The sequence below is a fragment of the Protomyctophum bolini genome (genome assembly GCF_963924005.1).
Source record: "Protomyctophum bolini genome assembly, chromosome: 6".
Taxonomy (NCBI): domain Eukaryota; kingdom Metazoa; phylum Chordata; class Actinopteri; order Myctophiformes; family Myctophidae; genus Protomyctophum; species Protomyctophum bolini.
In genome coordinates, this window is record NC_137867.1 from 30855912 (window position 1) to 30881492 (window position 25581).

Below are 25581 nucleotides of genomic sequence, written 5' to 3' on the forward strand. Positions count from 1 at the left end.
GAAGAGGCACATACATGTCTTGGCAGAATAAAAGACTGACATCACAATAAAGATTTTTTTTTTGTTGATACAATCAAATGTTTCAACTGAAAACCTTAATTCAAAACCACAATGAAAGATATCACAGACCCTTGCTTAAGTGAAGTATCTGATAGTTTAACTCAGTATACTCAATATAAAACGTGACGTCAGTTTGTGAATGCCACTTCATTTTGCAGTGACTGGTTTAATTAATACAGAACAAACATGCTGTAATGTGACTTGTCAGCTTAGATAATTGCACTTTCAGATCAATAATTTACCATGCGAGTGTACAAGGCGGGAGAGACACCGCGGTAAAGGTGCTGTCAGCAGGGAGTCGATGTGTTTTCCAGCAGAAGGAGTATCAGGAGCAATCATTGCATTATCATGATGTCTTTTGTGCCCAGAAAAAAAGGACATCAGCCATTTGGTCTGATTTGTTTTGCTAATAGCTTGGTGGGCTGGAACCAGACTGTGCGTGCGTGCGTGCGTGTGCATGGAGTAGAGTGATAAGATAACTCTGAAGCGTGACATGCACGGTGTGAAGCCAGTATTGTGCTGCATGCCACCTGTTTTTCCTTCCAAATCTCCAGCTAATGCCTTAATTGTGGTTTTGGAGAAAGGTCAGATCAGAGAGATCAGAGTTCATGAATGTTCAAATGTGGGTTTTCCACAGACACCGTGTTCCAGCATGTTGGCTGTATTGTCAGTATACTTAATTTAGCAACTACCGGTATATGGTTCTCCTTTCTTCCCTCCTCATTAAGTGCCACTCTTACCTTTTCCTCCTTATACTGTGAAGAGCTCCTTTTTCTATATAATTTGCAATGAGGAGTGTCTTCTCCATCCAGGAGGCGCATGCTTACACGTCATACACATCCTCTCTCTCTCTCTCTCTCTCTCTCTCTCTCTCTCTCTCTCTCTCTCTCTCTCTCTCTCTCACACACACACACACACACACACACGCGTGCATGCGCATGTATTACACCGAACCACTCACATCCTCACACTTGGTATCACTGCCGATCAACAGCAAACAGCATAAGATGAAAGCCACACATAGATGACTTACTTACACACAGTCTCTTAAAGTCTGTTCTGCTCCCTGATGTAAACAGGTTTTAGCACATCACCGACCCAACCGACCCTTATGCCCCTATTTTAATGAGGAGTAAATGGATGCATTATTTGAATATAGAGAATAGTTTGCTCATTTTGGATAAAGGTAAGCCTACATTCATAATGTCATCTGTTAAAGCTGGTTGCTTTGTGACCTTGTCAGACCCCTTGGCCCTTACTTATAATGCGTTTTTTTATTGTAGTGCCATGGTTGGGATGTGCCAATCCTTTACAGGGAATTAGGATTTATACAGTACCAGCCTGAGGGGAAGTGAAGTGATACTGCACCTGAACTGTCCGCTGAGTTGTCTCTGTGTTCTGCCAATGGAATTGTGTTGAATTTGGTGTATCGTGCTGTTGCAACAGAGGAAGGAGATTCATGAGGAAAGGATTGAATGCAGGAATTACTGCTCATGGCAAACAAGACCTGTTACTGTGCCAAACTTGCAAACTTGTATACCGTAGTATTGCTTTAAAGATTGACATGGTGTTTGCAGTCAAAGAGCATTCCTGAAATGCTTGGTTTTGCTAGATACTGTGGGTTCTTTGTGTTTAGCAACCTGGCATCCATGCTTCTTCTATAATGTCATGCAGGGAAATTGTAGCTCACACAGACCCAGCTAGGTATCTGACCTTCTGGAAATGTGCATAGGGCAATTATTGATATTCAATCTGCTTTTAGTGCTTGGCTGCCTGTAATTACTCAATTATCTATAAAATAAATTCACCTATATGCAAGGCCACATGCACCTTCGCACACAGATATGTACACATGTATGCGTACACAATAAAGAGTATTGATTTTTAAACAAAGACCTGGATTATGAAACCCAAGAGATAACACATCACCAAATGTCTCAGCCATCAAGGCATAGGCCAATAGCTGAATTTACAAGAGGCTAGTTGTTTTTATTGATAAGTACGTTATGGAGCATACTTATACTGTACAGTAGCCTATACAGTATTGTAGCCTGTATGGCAAAACCTTTGTTTCCCCACTCGATCCCATCCAGTGGTTTTGAAACACATTAAGCAAAAACGGAGGAAGTCCGAACGCTTTCTACTAGGAATCTTAGAAGGTCACTGTGAATCATCAGTGGGGAAGATGGGAGGTTGGTGGCTGAGGTTACTGTTAGCAAACAGCAGTACTCAATGACTGACTGAAATGACTCACATTAAAAGCACTAAAAGTCATCTGGTTGACCTAAAAACATGTACAAAGCAGAACACAAATCATTACCGGAGAATATCCAAAAGTAGTTCCAAAATAGAGAAATGATCACTTATATTTTAAAATGTTCGGAATAAATAAATACATTTAATTAAATGATGCACAATCACCCATTTCTACTTGAGCATTGTTGTAATCGATATTCTATCATTTGTGTGCGTGTGCGTGTGCGTGTGCGTGTGCGTGTGTGTGTGTGTGTGTGTGTGTGTGTGTGTGTGTGTGTGTGTGTGTGTGTGTGTGTGTGTGTGTGTGTGTGTGTGTGTGTGTGTGTGTGTGTGTGTGTGCGTGTGCGTGCGTTTGTGCGTATGTGTGCGCGCACGTGTGCCAGCCTGCCTGCCCTCTGTCCCGGGCATAACTCGACCAATCGGTCTCAAACTAATGTGTCTCATTATGAGTTCATATGATTTTGACATTTTGAGGACTATGCAATAAAATCAGAGTGTAAATCAGAGACTGTACAAATGTAAACAAATAGATAAATAAAGGGCACATTTCGTTACATTTTTATTCTCTCAAGAGTTAACACCCAGGATTTTACAGTAACTGTAACATACTATGAAACTCACTTCACAAAATGCCACTAGTTACAATGGCATGCACTTCACCACTGCATCCCATTCTACTGGTGTGAATTCTCCATTTATATCATGTTATCATACCGTGTTGCCATTTGAAACAACACAGTACAAACAAAAAACATACAGTATACCACACCACATACTTATCACACAGTGAGACTGATTTGAATCCACAAGCTGTCCACCGTATGCCGTTTATCCTAATCCATGAGGAGGTATATTTACTTGTCGGTCGTTAAATAAACATGGCCGACACAGCAACGACTTCCCCCTTGCTCTTGACTTAATTGAGAGTCTGTGGTTTTGCAGCGCTTTCTTCCCACACATTAACGTCAAGCTTCGGGTACAGTTTTTAGGTTCAGAGAAATGTTAATTGTCAGAGCATCTGTTAGGCATTGTGGTGATTGTCATTGAGAGAGCGCCGTTGGTGGAGATTCAGCAGTTCATTTGTAAGGTTGGGAGGATATTACCATATGCTGTCCTGACTCCTATTCTTATAGTTGTTCTGTTTGCCACTATAGGTGCTAAGCCTCTTTCACACCGTGTGGGATGTTTGCCAAATTTGCATACTCTACCCGTAATGTTTTTGCCCTCAGCTATTACAACACAATTTTAAGAGTGTGGAAATATATTTTTAGAGAATGCAGAGAGAATCCACTCAATCTGACGTGCCTGCCACTATTTACAAACCTTCTGTATCAAACCTGTCACAGTCAGATCAGATGTCACACTGCCTCTGAGTCTAGAGTCAATCAATACCTTGGACCAAGGTACCAAGGTCCACTCTTGCCAAAATGGCAAGAGTGTATAGAGTATATTACTTCCCTTTTTCCACACTTTCTCTACATGCATATATCTCATTCAAATGTTTTTATTTCTATTTTGCAGTACTGCCGTTACTATACAGGTTGCATATAGAATAATGAACAGTCCACTAATGTTGATAAATCTTTTAACAAATCAGATGGAGACTGTAATAGTGGCACAGGACTTATGCGTTTTTTTGGTGTAGGCCTACTGACCACGACGATTAAACCGAAATATGACTTCATACATATTACCCCAAAGGTTTAGGTGTTGTTTTAATGTACTGTAGTTTATTTCTTTTTTCTGGCTTGTCACTGAACGACTCTCAGGGGACACTCCTATTTACAGGCCATTGGTTTACAGAATCATTTGTCATGCGCTTTTTCACTCACTTCAGCAGAAAATAATGGGCTGTAACACCTAATTGCTGTATCAAGCAAAATGTGTGCCGTGGTAAAGATAAACATAGGAGGCAGACTAACGAGGGAAACACCTGACAATACAGAATAGTGACAGCGTTAAAGTGGAGTCTGCAGATTTTCTCTCTTCTTAATGTGTCAATCTGTTTGGTAGTGCAACCTTATTGCTGTTTGTGTAGTGTACGCAATAATATACAGTGGTCTTCTTCACATTTATCCTGCGTCTATCAATGCTGAAGGTCTAAATAGTTCAGACGAAGAACAATCTAAGTCCATAATAATTATCCATAATGTATATAAATTATAGATAAGGGGTCAGAACACATAAAACTTTTCGGGGAGGGATCAGAATTAATTATGGTCTTATATAGTTCTTATTTGTCTCAACTGTATGATGATGATGATGCATGCTATGTTATTCTGCTGTTCTGATACATGCTGCTGTACACCTGCTGGTGCTAACAGCACAACAAAAAAAGATATGTCTAACAGAGTTCTGGGTAAAGATATCTCACATGTCGCCTACTCTTCCGAAACCAACATTGCTGTGAACTCATTTTCAGTTACAGTATGTGTGCAGTGTGATGCGCTGTGCAAAGGTAACCTCGCATCACCAGGCTTTCCGGCCTGTTCCAGCCGCCTGATGACATAAAGTTATCTGAGCTCCGACCGGATCAGAAACCCGAAAACGGTATTGATCCCAGGCTAGTGCAAAGGAGAATCTCTGAGCGTTCTTCTCATTACGTCTCGAACATTTTTGTTCTTTAAACACTAGGTCAAGCAGGAACAGTCCATATTGGCTTGTCATTTGTGAGCTCAAGAAGAAACCTTGTGTTGTTTTTCTGTTTGTGTGGCGTAGGTGTGGCAGTGCGGGGGCAGTATGGAGGTCCTGCCGTGTGCCAGGGTGGCCCACATCGAGCGCACCAAGAAGCCATACAACAACGACATCGATTACTATGCCAAGCGAAATGCCCTGCGCGCTGCCGAGGTCTGGATGGACGAGTACAAGTCCCACGTCTACATGGCCTGGAACATTCCCATGAACGTAAGTTCTTCCATTTAGCGAAGATCTCTCAATTCCTTTCAATGCATGGCTTCTCAAAGTGGGGTCTAGGGCCCCCCCAGGGGTCCTTGAGCAAAATCAGTCGCCAGCTAAATTTGTTAATGCATTTTAAAAAAATCGGTTGAACCACTTTATCTGTTCTGTATACATCGGCCATCTATAGTCGATGTAACAATAGCCGATCTACAAGCTCACAGCGCATTGCAAACTCTCTCTCCCTCCATTGATTTTCCTTCCCTTGCAATCCCTACCTTCAGTCCATCTCTACCTCCATCCATTCCTTGACTCTCTTTCTTCATCCCTTCATCCCTCTTTCTGTCTTGACATTACCTTCCCTCTCCCTCCTTCCCTGTCTTCTTTTCATTGTTCTCTGTCTGATTCACCTCCATCTGTGTTCTCACTTGTTCATTCAGACAAGCAACTCAGGACTCCAGAGATGGCAGTCAATAGGAATTGAGAATTCAGATTTCATCCGACTCAACCTTCAGACTGCAGGGGTGTAAAGCAGAGCAGAGTGGCAAGTTTGAAGTCTCCCGTGCAGATTGTGTCTCGAATGTACGAGAATTCGGCTCCCACCCACACTTAGTAGGCTTTGTGTTTTATATGCATCAGTCGAGAATAATTGGTTTCTAGGGATCATTGTCTGATGCCCCGCCAGATATAAATGTATAGTATACTTTCCTTAAATAAACAGAGATTAACATTGAATACAAATTGCTTCTTGAACCGCATGCCAAATAGGAGGATTTTCAGTGAGGGACATGTGGCGTGAAAAGTCTTATAAAAACCCAGGATGATAAATACAGTAGGGGTTAATTATTCCAAAAACTAAGTTTCTGCCAATTTTAGAATTAATGAAAAAAGTCTAATAGAATTAGATAACCTTAAAATAGTCCAGCGATGCCATTGCATTATTTATGCTGCTACAAACTGTGGCAGTCGCTCCTTTGGCCCCCACACGTCTGTGAATATCTGAGAAAAGCACTATATAAATCCCAGATAGTATTGTTATTAATAATAAAGCTTTCATTATTGATCACAAAACAATCTTCGATTTCTCACTTTCAAAATGATTGTTTCCACGCCACCCAATGTTCTCTGAATGTCCCCCTTTGAGAAACACTTGAACAAAGCTGTTGTTCTTTAACTTCTAGCCACTGAAGTGGAAGTGCACAGTCGAATCTTCAGTGTTCATTTAACTTTGATACCCCTTTTTTGAGGCAGGTATTACCATACATATATCAACACACCAGGCCACAGACTACGCTTCGCGTCTGTCTGTTTCAATATCAGAGGCGTGTAGTTATATTGGACAGCTCCCAGGTGTGAATGGAATTGTACTAGTGTTTTACCAGAAAACAGTTGTACAACAGCATTTGTTCTGTTAGCAATTTTGTCAAATAAGAAGGGGTTGATTTGAAGAGCATACCCAAAAGGGGGAAATGAAAACATCGTAATGTCTAAAGTGTCACTGTGGCATCGGCCAGCTATATTCAGTCGCAGTACCATCACCATCTCTCGTCCAATGTAATTACAAACACAGCATCGGCCGCGCTAGCATGCTATTACCTCGGCTGTCCTGCAGTGCAGAGTTATTTGGTGTACAGTACAAAGAGCTATATAATGCTACCACTAATCTGTCTCCCATCTCCTCTCCTCCATGCACAAAATCATGGAGTCGTGTTATTGGTTTGCGGGCGCCTGCTGAGAACACAATTATTTGGCAGTGGCGTGTGTGTGTGTGTGTGTGTGTGTGTGTGTGTGTGTGTGTGTGTGTGTGTGTGTGTGTGTGTGTGTGTGTGTGTGTGTGTGTGTGTGTGTGTGTGTGTGTGTGTGTGTGTGTGTGTGTGTGTGTGTGTGTGTGTGTGTGTGTGTGTGTGTGTGTGTGTGCGTGCGTGCGTGCGTGCGTGTGTGTGTGTGTGTGTGTGTGTGTGTGTGTGTGTGTGTGTGCGTGCGTGCGTGCGTGCGTGCGCGTATGATGGTTGTGTATATGTTTGTGTGTGTGTGACTCTCCAGCAGGTCCCCCCCCCCTGAAATTGAATGCATTTGTTAGCAGTGTTACTCTGCGGTCATAAGCACCAGCGGACAATGGGTGAATAGCGTTCATTATTCACAGATGCTGAAAGGAGCGTTGGCAGCTGGCTGCACACTCTGACAGATAGAGGCGGAGAAAGAGATGAGAGGTATCTAGGTTGGAAATGCCGGGGCCATTAATGAAATGATGCGCCGTGTGCGTGCTTTTTCTTCACCCTTTGTCAGATTAACCTCCTTTGTACGTATAATTATTTGTGATATCGGAGGACAGTAGCGATTCTCAACCTTTTTCATTTCAAGGACCCCGGTTTTATATGCGTTAGGCCATGGACCTCCATTTTGTACAATTGTCATCACTGTGACCCCCATACAAAGTAAAAGAGAGGGTTTTACATGCTCAAATTGTTTGATTTGTGTTTGGGTGTTGGCCTAAGAGAGCAGAATTGTTTCCCCCTTTCAATTCTATCTCAAAGAGATTTGTTTGCATCCTTACTTCTGCACACTGTAACATTCTTAGTGTTAATTCTGATGGAACCAAATGTGGGTCTATTTGTACATTCTCAGTTACAGACCTTTAAGGGTCCATTTGGTTCCATTTGTACACTCACAATCCCATAAATAGCAAGGCTTTTGCACACCTACAGGCGACAGGTGCGTAATATAAAGTTTTCAACTGCATTTGAAGATAGTGTGTGGGAGTTTTTTCCTTTTTCAGTACACTCACAAACCGATAGGGTCTATTTGGTTCCTGACTATCAATCATTTAGCTGGGAACCCGCTGGAACTCCCTCAAGACCCCTGGGGGTCACCGGGCTGCATTTTGACAACCTCTGGTTGAGGGGAGGCACGAGAAGAACAAACAGACGTGATTCAATCATAGATTATAAGGGAACATGTGGTGCCAGAAGCAAGTCTTAACTACTGCACCATTAATAGGCACTCTGTCTTTGCATTTATGTATGCACATTAATGTATCTTTATGTCTCTCCACGGTATTGCCGCAAAGTGTTTATGTGCTGTGCATAAAGTATGTACAATATGTTTGCATATCAATGCATAAGTATATGCACATACAGTATGTGTGTGTGTGTGTGTGTGTGTGTGTGTGTGTGTGTGTGTGTGTGTGTGTGTGTGTGTGTGTGTGTGTGTGAACGCATGTGTATGTGTTGTCTTTTTGTTAAGAATTATTCATGGCCCAGCTACATGTGAATAATTTGTGTATGCATGTGCAATACAATTTGTCTATAATCCTTGTGTCTGTGTGAAAGCATGGCTCAACATGTTGGGTGTGTGTGTGTGTGTGTGTGTGTGTGTGTGTGTGTGTGTGTGTGTGTGTGTGTGTGTGTGTGTGTGTGTGTGTGTGTGTGTGTGTGTGTGTGTGTGTGTGTGTGTGTGTGTGTGTGTGTGTGTGTGTGTGTGCATAAATGGGACTGCAATGCAAGTATGCATATGTATGTCACGGCTGGGCCACAGCGTTGCCAGGCAGTGAGGGCTATTAGGCATTCCCCTCCCATCAATCAGGGAAGGCTTCCTCCATATCGCCAACAGTGAGGCTGTGAGGGCTCATAATTAAGCAGCTGATTAGAATTTGCTCAGCACAAGGATCATGTGTAATGAAAGAACAATGAAGGTCCCACACGACAGACACATCTATCCATCTCTAAACCAAACACTATCAGCACTCTCAGCCCCCCCTCCCTCTCTCTATCCCCGTCCCTTTCTCCTAAGCCTCTAAAGCCTTCCCGCTCACCCCTCCTTCTCTGCTACTCATCCTTCAGGGTCTTCCATTTTTCTAACAACTAGCATTGGTTAGTTTGAGTTTAGTTCCCAATGGCTAAGTAGGTTTACTTTTACATTTCATGGCAGTTTCCCCCCCCCGGATTCTATTCTATTCTATTCTATTCTATTCTTCACTTAACATAACCAAGTGGATGACTTCCTTAGGGCATACTTTGTTGATTACTTTTGACTCAATTATTTTTTTTATTTCAGTGGTATAAAAAAGTCTTAGAAGTCAAGATACCCTGTATGTATATGTTGGCTTGTTTACTGTTGAGTGAAAAAAGGTTGAACTTCATGCAAATAATTTGGGGACCCCTATGGGGGTACCGACTCACAAGTTGTGAACCACTTCCTTAGGGCATGATCACACTGACACTGAGACGAATCACTACAGGCGCAGGCGCTTCAGAATTGGCTCGGCAAACAGGTGCTGTGTCCACAGAAAGCATGTTTTAGCTACCAGCGCTGCCACTGTACTTGGCACTCTTGGTTAAATGCACTGTTATGTGACGCTGTGTGTGAGTATTACATGTTCATGCACGTCTAAAACCGCTAGACAAATGGGACACACAATGCGAAGGGAGGAGGAGCCCATGCCTCTTGCCAGACATAAGTAACCATTAGGAAAACGATGTTTGGCAAAACATTTTGTTGGTGACATATATCGTTGCCTACGTGTTTCTAGTGTCTCAGTGTGATCGCCCCTCTATCCTAACCTAGTCAAAAACAACTAGTGTTGGGATGCCGCATTGACCATAATGCTGTGAGTTGTGAATAACTAATTTCAAATACAGCTCCTTTCATGTCTTGCATGCCTCTTCCCATTCATTAAGATTTCTGTTTATCATTGCTGCTACAAGGTCAAGGAACCAAATCATTTTACTCTTGTCTACTCGTATATAAGATGTAACAATATGAATATTATATCACCACCTCTCTCCTGTCTCACTACTGTCTTACACTGTAGAAATGCTGCAAAGAGGCGCCACACTTTGTATTCACATGATAGATAACCTACTGGCTAAATAGGGATTTGCCTTTGGTGTTTTGCTTAACAGAACCCAGGGGTGGACTTCGGGGACGTGTCGGAGCGTGTGGCTCTCAGGAAGAGGCTGCAGTGTCAAAGCTTCCGGTGGTATCTGGAACATGTGTACCCAGAGATGAGAATCTACAATAACACCATCACGTATGGCGAGGTGAGATACTATAAATCCCTTTGCATGATGTGATGTAAAGTATGTACGGTTATAGGTATATCTAACTCACTATTTCGCATGAGCAACTACGGAGACACATGTTAGAACGTTACGTGTATTGTAGAACATTAGAGGCAAGTACGTATATTGTACAGACACGTACCTTAACCTTGAGCATAACGCATCACCACACATCACTCACGGGAAAACAAACTGAGCTGTGCCATAGCAAAAGTAGGCTAAATAGACAACCTTTTCTATCCTCATCATTTCAAAATTATTATGAATTATATTAACTAGTCCTTACCCGTTCTGAATATATGAACAGCAAATATATATATTATATATATATATATATATATATATATATATATATATATAATATTAGTGGTCCATGACATGAAAATGTTTGAGAACCACTGCTCTAAAACAACATTGGACAATGATGTTTGACAGTCAGCTATATTGTTGCTTATTGTAGATTTCTTTTCGGATTTTCTGACTTTATCTGGCCTATTTAACATTTTCATAGACCTGGTTGCTTGTTTCCCTCTTAGTCAATGTGGCAACCCTGGTGATTGGCCAACACTGTTGTGGGTCCGTTCCTATGCTAATGTAGCTTAGCACACAACAGCTAGGAGAATGCAGTAAGCTGCTGCCTTCATGTTTAAAAGTATTTTGCGCAATTTATGTCCCCGAATGTATGGATATGGACTTATGGCGCCATCGCTGCCTCTTTCTTTAGTAGAAGTGTTGAGTGTTTACCGTCCCTCTCACACGCGCGAGCGCGCACACACACACACACACACACACACACACACACACACACACACACCGCCTCCTGGCCTGAGGGGGTTGGAGTGATGTAAAAACAATTTTTGTAATACATCGGTAAAATCGGTAAAATGTAGCCTAGCCGGATTGTGGGATCGTGCAGATTTTATTTGGCATGGAGAGATGTGTGCTAATAGTGTGGCTCAGTCGGAGATAGACCACGGATGGATAAACAGCTGTGCTGTCTATTAGGAGACACACACACACGCGGCGCCAAATTGTATAGGGCACATTTTGTTGTGTTGCAGCGGTAGCTAGAGGAAGCATGCCAGTGGGGTAACGGTGAGAACGGTGGCCTGTGATGCAGGTGTCGCTAAGGGACGGAGGTGCAAGGTTAATTCACTAATAAATTCATTATTAATCATTAATGTGTGAAATGGGAAAAGGGGATCCGTTACGCCGTCCATATAATTATGGTCCATGCCTGTGTGAAAAGTGGGAGTGATTCGTGCAGTTAATAATGAGATAGCGCGCTGTCAGTGACATTCAGACATTCAGACAGACAGACAGACATTCAGACATTGTTAGAATTATCAGATAGATAATTGTTATTCAATATTATTTAAGAATTACTTGAGTAGTCTATTCCCTCAATAGAGTACATTGAAAGATTGAACATTGTTGAAGAAAATGCCTTTATACTAGATAGGACACTAGGCTGACAGGAAATGGGGAGTGGCACGCAGAAAAGACTATCGGGATCGGGACCCAAACCCGTGACATGCCGTCGGCTACATTGTAGCCTAGGTGCCCGGAACGTTACACCAGCGGTCTGGGCCTAACTACAGTATTTTCATCAGTGTGCAGTACTATACTTTAACAATATCTCTGGGATAAACATCAAACCCAGATTATGTCATTTGAAATGTTAAAAGCGTTTTAAATAGCACAGCTCTATGTAATTGGTTAAAACAGAATCAGATCATATAAACTGTATGAAAATACGATGACAAAATTGGGGGTTTTAATTTAATTATTATCAACATCATTATTATTATTATTATTTTTGAATGATTCTATCCAACAATATATCCGTATTGGTTTCTCCAGCAGACACATACTGTAGAGTAGATAGTACAGCAGACGGTCATGCAGAGTGCAGACTTTTGACAAGCCCAGAGGTGTTTCTAGGATTTACATGTTGGGCAGGCAAGATGTGTTGTTGTCGTCGTTGTCCGCCCACAATCAGAACTCAAAGAGATATACCTGCCAGACAAAGTACAAAGGCTGAATGCATCGCATTCAGCCTTTGTACTGCATTCCAATGGGTGATTGAGGGTCATGCTCTACGCGCAACGGCCATCAGCTGCACAATAATAGTTCTCAGGTCTGGTGTTTGTCCTCTCTTTTTTCTCAGTGTATGGATTTTGGCCAGGCATAAATGGATTTGGACAAGCGGCAGCCTGTACTGGCCTTATTGTAGATACGCCACTGGACAAGCCCCATTTTATAGACATTTTTCATGGCCGTCTGTTCAAGGTCCACAGACGCCCGTCTATTGTAGGTCTGTGCAGCTGTCACTTTGTGGACGTCTGTCCATGTAGTTTATTTGGTGAATAGGAATTGCAGGCTTATGAACCCAGCTTTGCACAGAGAGATGCTTCTCAGAGGACCGGTGCCAGACTGCATTGTTAACTTATTTCCTCCCAAGATAACTTTACATCAAATAAAAGAAAATAAATAAGGTATGATTTAATTTTTTAATTAGAGAACGCAGTCATGCAGGTTTATGCTGTAATGGTTTGTGGTTTGTGATGGTTAATTCAAAATGGGGAATCGTGATTTAAAGAGCACCCGTGTGTACACATGCATATGCAGTTAATTTGATTCCACAGCTGAGTAAAATTAGCTGCAGACTCAGAGAGCTTATTAATTCATGAGACACATCTTATTTTTGTATTATTTAAATGTTTTCCATACCAGACTTTTACTTTTATAAGCAGCAGCAGATATCTGCCTTGCTGTGTATTACAACCATTTATTTGAACAGAGGGGATGTTGTGCAGTGTTCTCATGCAGCGCTGAACTGTGTGTGTGTGTGTGTGTGTGTGTGTGTGTGTGTGTGTGTGTGTGTGTGTGTGTGTGTGTGTGTGTGTGTGTGTGTGTGTGTGTGTGCGTGCGTGCGTGCGTGCGTGCGTGCATATATATTAATATATTCACTACAGTCAGCCTGCAACAAAGTATCCTGTTACTGTAGAGTCATGACATGATGTGACTGACTCACAGCAACTTGACACAATGTGGGCATACTCACAATTACAGTAGGTGCCGTTTCTTAGATAAAGATAATTGTATAAATAAGTTAAATGGATTTGTTTTCCTTGCAGACTATACTATAGGTTCATTAGAGCTCAGCTGTGTGATTTCTTTGCACAATGGTGGGAGAAGAAAGTAGCAAATGTTGAGAAATGATAAGGTTGAGAAATGATAAAAATATAGAATCTCTTCTTTAGCCCCCCTCCCCCAATCCACCCATCTTGCACTCTTGTTAACCCCGGTGGTGCCTATTGCGGTGGCACCGTTTCAAACCGTCCCATCCTGACAAGTGTGCGACAAACCATTTGCCTTTGTTGTCGGCTTGGCAGAGGAGCAGTGGCTGCAGCAGCCTGAAGAGCCGTGAGGCTCATCTGTCAGCCGCCACCACACAGCTGTGGCTCTTTACTTTCTTCCAGCATTGACCGGCCCCGGCCGCACGGAACACCCTCTCTCTGACAAGCCTTGCATGATAGATGGCACTCACAACCTGGAAATGAAGTCATATGTATTCAAATCACACCGCAGAGACATCTGAAAGCGTGGCCCCGTGCTCTCTCTTGTTCGCTGCACTGCCGCTGTGCCACGCTGCCACCATCTGGGCCTGGAGGAGATGGAGAAACAAAGAGGGATAGATAGAATGGGGATCTGGCCACTGAGAGATGGTTCTGGCCTCTCTGATAGTCTAAGATGACTACTCGTGGAGACATAGTAACTGGGAAACAAGCTGCATCAAATCCTGTAGTGTAGACACGAGACGGATAATACTAAACAAAGAGAGGTGTTTATCTTCCTATCTGTCTGTCTGGTGTGTTTCAGGTCAGAAACAGCAAGGCCAGTGGATACTGTCTGGACCAGGGCTCCGAAGAGGACGACAGAGCCATCTTATACCCCTGCCACGGCATGTCCTCGCAGGTACTTTGAAACTTTAAAGATTATGCAGAGGCATTCTCTGCTTTGACAGTATAATGAATATAGACAAGAAAGAAAGAGAATGTTACTATTAGGTATTATGTGCAAATTGTTGTCCCTAAAATGATTATTTTGAATGATTAGTCATTATGCAGGACCACCCAAAACGGCAAAACCATATATATATTCAAATGTATGCTACGGATAGTTTCATTTCAAATGAAAAGCCCTCCAGGCTTTATACAATGTCCAGCCATATGCTTAGATTCGATTATATTAGGAAGTACACAGTGAAGTGCATCCATGTTGTTATACCCCCCCCCAATTTACTTACTGTAGCTAGACGATCGTGATGCAATGCCATCAATGCTGCTAGTGATGATGATTAAAGATGAAATTAAATTCCCTCTGACCAATCAGTAGTCTGCAGTGTTTTCGCGTCACCTTTTGGTATCACGTACCTTAGTTCAATTGGAAGCTCTAGGTAACCTTTGCTGGATGGAAAAACTAAAAAGTGTAGCATAGTTGAGTATATTCGATCTGAGCCGGTATCATCATGCAGTGAAAAAGTGGCATAAATCTGCACATGCAATTACATTTGGATTCTTGATAGTAGATAGAAATGCTGTTGAGCTGTTGTGAGTTGTGGTAATTCATTATTCTTGCTCTCTGGTCTCATTAGTTTTTTGTTGTGTGTTAATCTACTCCGCTGCTCAGAGCACCTTGGAAGGTTCATTAGACCATGTCCAATAGGTTGTAGTTGTAGCCTGAAGGTTCAGGTAGTGATCTAGAGAGAATGGAAGATTGCCAGTTCAAATCCCCAGTAGGAAAATAATAAGAGGAGAAATCTACAGGACCTCCCTGGAGTAAATTAGATTGAATAATGCTCTGCCCTCCCTCAGCAACTATGATGTGCCTCACAGGGGCATTTGAGTGTTGCACTTACATTCATATTGCCCCTGTGGATGTTGCACAGTGGCCAACAGAGAGGACAGTGGTTGCATGCTGCCGACGCTGGGCAGCTAATCGTAACGAATGTGAAGCGGGACAGTGCTGATTGATAGTATGTATGCTTACAGTAGGTCTAGTAAGACTTCCTTTCAATTTACAATTTAGGCATTTAGCAGATGTTCTTAATCCAGAGCGATTTAAAGCAAGAACAAAAAGCATGGCAATACTTGGATGAATGTATAAAATATAGCTGCATGGCTGCAATGGACCAGGTTCCACTGAATGACAAAGAATCAATAAATACATGATACTGTAGATTATTGTTTGATATGTCCAGGTACACATCCGGACGAAGTATCAGGGATATTTTGTCTCTTATACCTTTATTAAGTGTAAATATATGCTTGCTTTATGCAAATATATGATTAATTGAGATTAGAATAATTAATCACGGTTAACATCATTCGTCATTGTGCAAAAATGATAAAATAATGTTATCAATGTTTGGATGAGTTACTGCATAGAATACAGGAGATTCACAACAACAATAATAATAATAAGAACTAGAAAAAGTGCCGCTCGGCTTTTGAGGCTTTTTGTTCAAAACGGGCCAATCCTGCAAATGTTCATAAATATGTTAGCCAATCAGGATGGAATATGAAATATCGGACAGATTAGTTTTGAACACAGAGATACTGTGTAACGATTTGCGGGATTTCTGGACAAAATATGGAGGAGTAATATCAAAAAATGTGTTTTACAAAATTCGGCCTCCTGTTGGCACTATAACGTTCTGGAAAAATTGGGGCAGAGGTTCTGGCATCTAGGGAGTGTGTGCAAAGTTTGGCATCGGCCAAGTTAACAGTGCCGGAGATTAGCTGTACACAGATGACGGACTGACGGACGGACGGACACACGGACGGAGTGAAAAACATACTCTCTCACCATGTCCTCGGCCTGGTGGAGACAATAATAGCAATGCCAGCTAGTTTTCCTGCTTCGCAGTGGAACCCTAAAAAGTATTGGTGCTAAGCTGTGCACACCAGAGCAAAGGGGATATGTTCATGTGTGGGTGGAAAATATGGCAAGGGAGGGGGGTGTACATTTATTTGTGGTGGATATTTTAGTTAGTGTGCAAAATAACTTGCCATAGTCAGCATGCAAATGTCACCATGGCAGATTCTTCTCGTCCTCTTTTTAGGATTGTGAGTGACATATTTCTTGTAATCACAGTATAAATCAACTGTCCACCTGCTAACCTTATGTAAAGCTGCACCGACTCTTAACACTGTGCCTTCTGCAGTGGAGAACAAAAAAGCCAAACCAAGATGAACTTTATTCCATTGTAATATTAAATTACAAAGACGAGTGACATTACCTGCACGGACCCAATTCAATTTGGTTGAGACCCAGCCAATTTTGCATTCCTGGCGGCATCCTTTCTGTGCATGAAAAGCAGTAATTGTATGGAATGAATCTTTATTGTGCATGAAGCTTTCTCTTTGTCGTTGTGGGAGCTCGAGTAGAAATCTAAATCATGGTGAATGTATCGCCTTTGTCCTGAAGCCTAATGCGCTACACAAAATAGCTCAAACATACAGTACTCTCACAATCAAGCATATAGTACTCTCACAAGCAAGAACATATAAATGAACATTTGTACTCACTTACCGGCAGGACTCTCAGCTATGTATGGTGTTTATTACCATGTGTAGCAACACTGAACTTCCCTTTAGCAACTCTTACGCTCTGGGGCCTCTTAAGTTGCTTATGGTGAATTTAAGCAATAAGCCACGATAGGTCTCAGGTTACCGGGTATTTTACACTGGCTGGGGGCGTAGCAGCCAGTGTAAAATACCCGGTAAGCTGGGGCCTCGAGTGGCTTATTGCTTTTCTAAAACGGTTACAAACATATGTACCATATTAACCTAATAAAACTATTGAATTCACAAAAGTAGCTACACTTTGCGCTACCAGAGCGAGCCACATAACTTCCTTGTTGTGCTCGGCAAGTAGGCTATGTGACGGGAGAATAGCGCTTGATGTTTTTACGGGGCTGCCTGGAGCCACACATTCACAGTCATTATGAGCCGGGCGGTGCTTAGACGCCCGCACGGCATGTGTTTGTAAATCAATCAAGCGCTCTCCTTCCCCAGTTCAGCTACAAGGCTGCAAGATGATACAAAGTGATTGAAGGAGTGGGTTATCGGTGAAATTTACACCGGTCACGTGATGGTAACCAGCCAATCAGAATGAAGTATTGGGACTACCCATTTTAGAAGTGTAATTTCTGATGGTTGGACACTCACATACAGTATACAGCACCACACAGTACCACTCTCCTTAGGTAACACGGGTCTCTGACAAAATAGTATTAAAAAAGGCCGACTTAAGGCATAAATGCCATAATCTATAGAGTAACACAATGCCGTGCCATCGGCTCATGGTGGAGCAAGGCCCTGGGGAGAAAGAGAGAGAGACAGAGACAGAGAGATTACTGCCAGGGCAAAGGACTCTCTTTACAAATCATTCTGCGGTAGTTCAAAAACACTCACATCCAGAAAGACAGGATGCCAGCTGTCCTACTGCATCCTACCAGTTTTCTTTAAATAAAGGAGAGTGGATTTCACCTTAAACTTGAAGAAAAACACACACAAGGACAGATGGACAGGGACAAAACCGTAGTCTCTCTGCCATGCTTTCGGCATTGCAGAGACAATAAAGAGACAAGAGTTATTCATAAAGCAACAGTGACTGTTTTCCACTGTGCAAAATTCCACTGTGTTTGTTCACCTTGATTCCTGTCACTGTGAAAATGTGACTGTGGCATAACAGGCTATTTGTAGTGCACAGCTGTGGGTACTTAACACCTAGGAGCTAGTAGGCGGGAGTATACCTTGAGCATATTCCAGCCCAATGCACAACACGCTGCATCACATACAATACACCATCAAGTTACCGCTCCATTAACAAGGTAATTAGGAAACTTGTGATTAAGTTGACCCCCAGAAAGTGTCTCTGAAACTTTTTTACGATGCCAGGAAGGCAATGGAGCGTCTAATGGCTCTGCAGAAGGAACAGGTTAATTGGCTTGGTAGAGTCATTTCCTCGTGTTAATTATTTGTTATAGTCCCATTTTCTACATATTAGCATGTAAAGAGGCTCCCGGACTGAACCGTGAACAGGTCATAGTAGGGGATTATATAAGGGTGATTTCCCTGTATCCGGCCCCAGTATACACCACATAAATCTGCTTACACATACTATACACTGACACGAAAACACGTCATCAGAGCGGAGAAAACAATATTGCGCAGAGTAGCGATTATCAAATGTATTTGCAATGCCATACGTTGAAAGATCTGTTGCCCGTGGACAAGGCACGTTACCTCCGCAAGTTAGATATTATCGGCATAGATGTTTGTCCGTATGTGATTAAGGATTGGAAAAAGTTGCATTGGCAGCCATAGAAAATTCTGCCCAGGGTAAATGTCCCGGATGTGACGTTTTTGGGCGTTCCTGTGTTGTTAAAAAACTGGATGTGACGTTTTTGGGCGTTCCTGTCTTGTTTCGTGTCAGTGTATATCTAGCCCCAAAAGGCCCAAATCAGTTTAAGGCGGCCATTGAGATCCTTGTGGTTGGGATCCCATGTGACGTTGCCTGGTATTGAAACCAGGTTTATATGCTTAGAGAATTGGTGTACTGTAATAGTCGACTGCTTCGGCACTTACACTAAGGTGACATTCATACCAGAGAGCTTTGCTGCGATTAAAACAAATCCCGCTGCGCATTTTCAGAAAGTACACAATCCTAATGCGTATCAAAGAACCGCATTCTACTCCGAGCAAAAGCGGGGGTTTCGCTTCGCTTCCAATGTGCAGGTGTGAATGCAATCCGCAGTAAATAAAGGAAATTTAGCAAACAATGTGGCGCTGAACACAGTTGGAGACGGAGAAGGCATATTTTACGCAGCGCAAAGATGTCCCGTTACCGTGGATAGACGTGGTCGAATGAGGAGACTGAAGCCCTGATCGAAATGAGGACGAGTACATTAATCAATTGCTTAAGAAACACATAAAAACACTGCAGTGTATTATAGCCTACACTATTCTGTCTGTCTGTGCGTGCCGTAAACATGGAGTGCTGTCACTGTGTGGGGACTGGGGAGTAGGGACTTTCATCTCGATAAACTTGTAAATATTTTGCGCTGCTGTCTGTTATATCAGTGCGCTCAGCGCTGTGCCTCCATGCCCAAAAGAACAGTGCGTGGCTGCGAGCGTATAGTGAGAGAGAGAGAGAGGGGTCCAGTCCCAGACGGCACGACACATGCACGTTATGAGTATAATTTGATCACCATAGATGTCACTGTGTAGGCTAGTTTATGAATGGAACACATTGATAAAGGTCCCCCCTGCTGCGTTTCCAATTGCTGCGGATGACAGTGTGAAGGCAAACCGCAGCAAATTAAATACGCAAGAATCCCAACTATTCTGCCCATTCGCATCGAGTCTACCGAAGTATTAGGTGGGAATGTGACCTTACTCTACTACTGCTGATCAAGGATGATTGAAATAGAACAAGAGCCAGAGTCGACAGAGAGAAGGATGTCATTGTGAACTTTCACTAGGGAAGACTGTGTAGAGCTCTAAAACCACAGGACAAGGCTGTTGTAGTGCATTCATTCAATTAAATCATTTTTTTTTTTAAAGTAGCAATTGAGCAAATAGAATATTGCTCATGTGAAAGCCTTCATTCTCAGTTATTTTTTAAAACTTAGATAGGACTGCTTTGTCATGTCAGTGTTTTTTCAGTAATAGCATTTGGCAAGCACCATCCAAACACACCTCATGCAGCCTTCTCTTGTTGCCATATGAATTATATTCATAATTTGTCGCAATTGAAAAAGAAAATCTCTCTTGACCTTCATCAAGGCCAAAATCATTACAAAAACAAGGGCCCTGTATGCCCGCTCAGTGTGTAATTGATGTTTTAGTTTCTTAAGGGCAGAACTGTGCTTAAAAGCCTCTATGTTCTTTTCTCATTGTACCCACACAGACTACTGAAAGCTTGTTTGGTTTCTGTGCCTTATGCAAAACAAAAGAGGCACACATAATAACACTAATTGTTACACTTACACAGAATATAGTGCCAGCAGATTGCAGAGAGGTTTTCTTACATGCTCAAATTGATGGATTTGATTTGAGTGTAAGGCCTAATGTTACAGTATAGAATTATGTCTCAAAGCTCCAAACGCTTTGTTTGCATCGTGATTCTGTACACTGTAAAGTGTTAATTTAACGGAGGGTGTACAAATGGACCCTAAATGAACGCAGAGGATTTTACTGTGTAGACAGCTGGGAACAGGGTCCACATTGAGGAGAATGTGAAACCTGTAAAAAGCTCATTTGCCATCTCGTATTTCCTTTCCTTTCCTCCCCATCAAACCATTTGATCGAAAGCATGTTTACAGTTGATTGAAATACTCCGTTGTTCCATTTCATTGAGCTCCGACACATGTACGTGTATACAGTATGTCTGTTTACCAGCGGTCTGGGTCTAGAGCTATTCAGTTACAGTACATTGATCCTGATCCTTCAAATTCCCTGCATTATACAGATACCAGCCTTTGGCTTTTATGGATTATTGTGTGAGTGTGTGCAGTATGTGTGTCTGTACATGCATATGAATGCTTGTCTTTTAGCAAGTCTGTTTGCTTATGTGTACAGTAGATGTGTGTGTGTGTGTGTGTGTGTGTGTGTGTGTGTGTGTGTGTGTGTGTGTGTGTGTGTGTGTGTGTGTGTGTGTGTGTGTGTGTGTGTGTGTGTGTGTGTGCAAGTGCGTGTGCATGTGCGTGTGCGCAAGTGTGCACGCACACATGCATCCCCATCACCACCACCACCTCCATTCCCTATCTTTGGCATCTCATTTTTCAGAGAGGATCACTGCTATGAATAATAGATGTTATCTGTACTGTATCCTTACGTAATAGATACACATAGCCTTTCATGTACAGGATTAAACGGTGAGGGATCAAGTTTTAGTTGGGGGGGGGGGGGGGGGGGTCTGTAGCATTAATAAACTATACACTTTTTTTTTTACACGCTGTCCTCCCTGCAACTGTATTCTAGAAAGTGTAATATGATAAAAGTCAGCAGCAAAATGGCATAGCAGCGCATTGAATTATACCGAGGGATAATATGATTCCAACAGGGGCTCTCCTGTGATGCTCAATCACACTGACACATTGTCTAAAAAGTAGTGGATACAGTCCTTCTGCTCTAAAGTTGCACACAATTCCCCTTTCTTGGCCCCATTATATACAAACATTATTATCCTCATTTGCCTAGGAGTGAATCGCGGCAGATTCCGCTTGCTAATTAAGTGTCCTTTTAAGGAGGAAGTATTGGATTTTTGAGCATGCTATTGTTGTTGTGACTGCACTGTTGTAGCTTGGAGAAAAACAATAACTGGATACATGCCAGTGTCCTGGTATGAAAACGCTGGATTGCTTTACATTTTAAACTATACAGAAAGTTGTGACTCTAGTTCAGTACAGTAGCAACCATAATGGAAATTCTTAAATATTGTTAATATACTTTTTACACCAGCAAATGTAAAATTGATAAAGCCGAGCCTTATTAATTTGAGCATGGCCTATTTGTCAGCTAAAATGTAATAAAACAATGTTTTTGTTGGACCGTCGTCTAAAATGTCATAAAAATATGTTTTTGTTAGATTGTAGTTAAGATGGTTTCTATTGTTTTTAGGATTTTTTAATCCCATATCTTGGAGGGCTAACGGGCCACCCACTGCTGTAACGTCTATGTATCCGTGGTGCGTGGTGCACTCATGCATGCATGTTATGGAAAGTCAGTCAGTCAAAAAAGATAGGATATGCACATTCTCCACGGTTCTTGGAAAACGGTGCTGAACCAAAAATACACCACATGATATACTATGATATCAGGTTCGAACTTGATTAAGCCCTTAACCCATTCTGACCTGAGATCAGATCCATACGAGGTTTCCACGGGACACACACTGGTCTGATGAACCCATTCTGACCTGAGATCAGATTCTAAAAATGTCAGTCGTTCTTCGAAATTTTCAAAAATAGCAGACCTACAAGCTTGTATCGCGCCACTCGGTGGCGCGATATGAGCTTGTAGATCTGCTATTTTTCAATAGCTAAAGCATAACATGATGCCAACACCAAAATGGGTGCCAGGTCAGAATGGGTTAAGGGGCGAGACATTGTTCTTGTTTGTTAATTAAATAAAGCATGGGCAGAGCACGTAGTATGTGGACATTTATTTATAATATTTATTTCCTATGCTTTTCATGTAATGGTAAATGCATGTGCATTTATTTATTTTGGGTTTTCATGCTATCGATTTAACTTCTGTGTTTCACAGCTGGCCCGCTACTCCACCGAGGGACTGCTTCAGCTAGGACCCTTAGGGTCGACCACCTTCCTGCCCGACACAAAATGTCTAGTTGATGACGGCAGAGGGCGCACGCCCAGCCTGAAAAAATGTGATGCTGTTTCACGGGTTTCCCAGAGACTCTGGGACTTCACACAGGTAAAAACAAGCATAAGAAACAAGCATAATAATCCTTGATAAGTGTGACCAGCTACAGTACCAGTTTGTGTTTGAAAAGGCCCAAACTGAATGACTTGCCTTATATTATACTATTTCTGTGGTTGTAGAAGGAAGGAAGGAAGTAAGGAAGGAAGGAAGGAGGGAAGGAAGGCAAATCTCTCTCGAATACTGATCAGCATTAGAATGTTTTCACACACAATGACATATTTCACACTTCCATCAGAATAATGGTATTCCGATTTAAACGAGGCTGAATTGAGATATGGCACATGCATTGATTTGTCTTCATTGAATGATAAGAGCCACTATGCTGTAAAAGCAGGCCTGAGCATTCAAGGTTTATGGTGAGAATAAGGGCAGTTTTATTTTACTGTATCCATCTGCTGTTGCTTAAAGTGCTTATGTAAATGCAACGATCTTACCATCAGCAATCTTCTCTCTCTTGCATGTTCATTCTGGGAGCCCAGGGGAATTGTCTTGGCAATAATGGCTGGTGATCATCAAGGACGATGTTGAAAGTTATTCTACAGAAGGGCCCATCGTAAGTCACTATGGATGAAATGTAAAATGTTAATCACGATTCTGGCTTTGTTGCAGAATGGTCCGATCATTAGCCGGGATACTGGCCGGTGCCTGGAAGTAGAGATGTCCAAAGATGCCAACTTTGGCCTCCGGTTGGTGGTCCAGAGGTGCTCCGGTCAGAAGTGGATGATTCGAAACTGGATCAAGCACCCCAGACACTGAAAACTATACCAATAGACTTTGACAAAGAGTTCCAGATTGAGTCATGGTTTGGATGGTTAGACTTTGGATGCATCAGAGTATGATACTGAGGATCTATAGTTTCTGGCTTGAAGCTCACATCACTCAGTTCAAACCACAGACACACAGAGACTCCCTCACTTTCGGGGCAGAGAGATTTCAAGCACAGAGTTTTAAAGAAGACTGTGATGAATGATTATGTTCTGAATTCTACTGTGCACTCCCAGAGACCATACCATACTGCACTGTTTGAAACGTAATGCATTTCTTAGGCCCGCAGCTACAAATACACTATGTACAGAAAGAGGAAACAAGACACCCGAGTGCAGCCACCCAACAGTGGTTCGAGAACTCTACCAAACGGAGATTGTCTTTCTGCTGTAAAACCAATTAAACTGTTTGTTGCAGAAAATGAAGGATTTTCTTTTTTCTTTTTTGAGGTATCTGAGCAAAAAAATAAAAAAGATAATATTGCAATCAGTTGCCGCATCAGCGTTTAATTACTTCAGCCTGGGATTTCAATTTTTTTTTGCTACCCTGACTGGAGACTTAATGGGTTTCAAAGAGGCTGCTTACGGTCTGAACAGGACGTGATTGGCCTGCACTCACACAGAACCACCACAGCCCTTTATTTGTTTCTTTTAAACTGTATTGCTCACTGCGAATGGGAGCAATCATGTGCCTTTTTACTTCCATCTCTCTGCTTTCATCTGACCAGGGAATGTTCAGTCCCAAACAAGCATGTACAAAATTATTTCAGAAGTGATTAATATATGAAATATGATGTATAAAACAGTCTAATGATAGTAATATATTGTAAAAAGAAAGAAAATTGGTATTTGTCCTGAAGACAATTAAGATAATAAAATTGTTTTTATGATGATAAGCCCTGTGTTTCTCTTTCACTCTTCCAAAAATCTCTGTCAATGAAACAGAAACTCTTTTGGAGACAAAAACAACTCTGTGTCAACATGTTTAGTTCTTTGATATAGCACCATCTAGGCTTTCATAATAAAAATATGTTCTCATCCAATTTGGATGAGAACATGTGTACATATAGTAGAATGTATTCTAGCAGAACATAATAAAAGTAGAAAAAGTGCCCCTCGGGGCACAGGTCTCCACCAGGGCAGGTCAGGTTGTGGTCTCCTGCCCCTCGGGGCACAGGTCTCCACCAGGGCAGGTCAGGTTGTGGTCTCCTGGCAATTGGATGATTTGATGCATTTTGTTCCAAAAATGTGTTTTGCAAAAATCCACCTGTTGGTGGCGCTATGACAGGCCAATGTGAAAAGGGTGGGATATATTCCTTCGCCTATTCGATTTAACGTAAATTGCACACTGCGTTCATGATTTGAAGCTGTTTGTTCAAATTGGGCCAATCCTGCAAAGTTTGAAAGCCACTCACTGTATGCAATATCAGACAGATCTGTCTTGATCACATGACTATAGAGATACTGTGTAACGATTTGCGGGATTTTTGGACAAAATATGGAGGAGTAAAAATGTGTTTTACAAAAGTCGGCCTCCTGGTCGTTCTGGAAAATGTGGGACAGAGGTTCATTGTTGGCATCCAGGGAGTGTGTGCAAAGTTTGGCATGGATCGGGCCAACGGTGCCAGAGATTAGCTGGTAACGGACGGACGGACGGACAGACGGACACACGCACGCACACACACACACACACACACACACACACACACACACACACACGGACGGAGTGCAAAACATACTCTCTCCCCATGCCTTCGGCCTGGTGGAGACAATAAGGCTGTAAACAGCAAGCAAGCTTTTCATCACTCTTCCCTTAGAGGCCATGCAACAAGGTGTGGGTGGGCTGAGGCCAATTCTTCAAATGTCTTCCAGTTTTCTGAAAAACATTATATGTATTTGGCTAACCCAATATATCAAAATATTTTGTTCCAGGAGGGACCCCCAGATTTGAGTTAAAAATGTTTGTACAAATGTTCTAGATTTTTCAAACAATTGCAGATCTAAAAGTGAGCTTGTATACTATAT

General features: G+C 42.1%; 1 protein-coding gene across 1 annotated transcript in view; it reads left to right on the forward strand.

The window, feature by feature from the left end:
- The window catches only part of galnt9 (polypeptide N-acetylgalactosaminyltransferase 9), a gene marked incomplete at its 5' end in the record, with an annotated part of 90775 nt that extends 66544 nt beyond the window's left edge, over positions 1 to 24231 (forward strand). The window contains 5 exons of the mRNA XM_080765755.1: positions 5035 to 5220; positions 10113 to 10250; positions 14157 to 14252; positions 22616 to 22783; positions 23402 to 24231. Of these exons, the coding sequence (XP_080621881.1) occupies positions 5035 to 5220; positions 10113 to 10250; positions 14157 to 14252; positions 22616 to 22783; positions 23402 to 23548 (735 nt within the window). The 3' untranslated portion in view covers positions 23549 to 24231. The remainder of the gene's footprint in view (positions 1 to 5034; positions 5221 to 10112; positions 10251 to 14156; positions 14253 to 22615; positions 22784 to 23401) is intronic.
- Positions 24232 to 25581: the final 1350 nt, after the last annotated feature.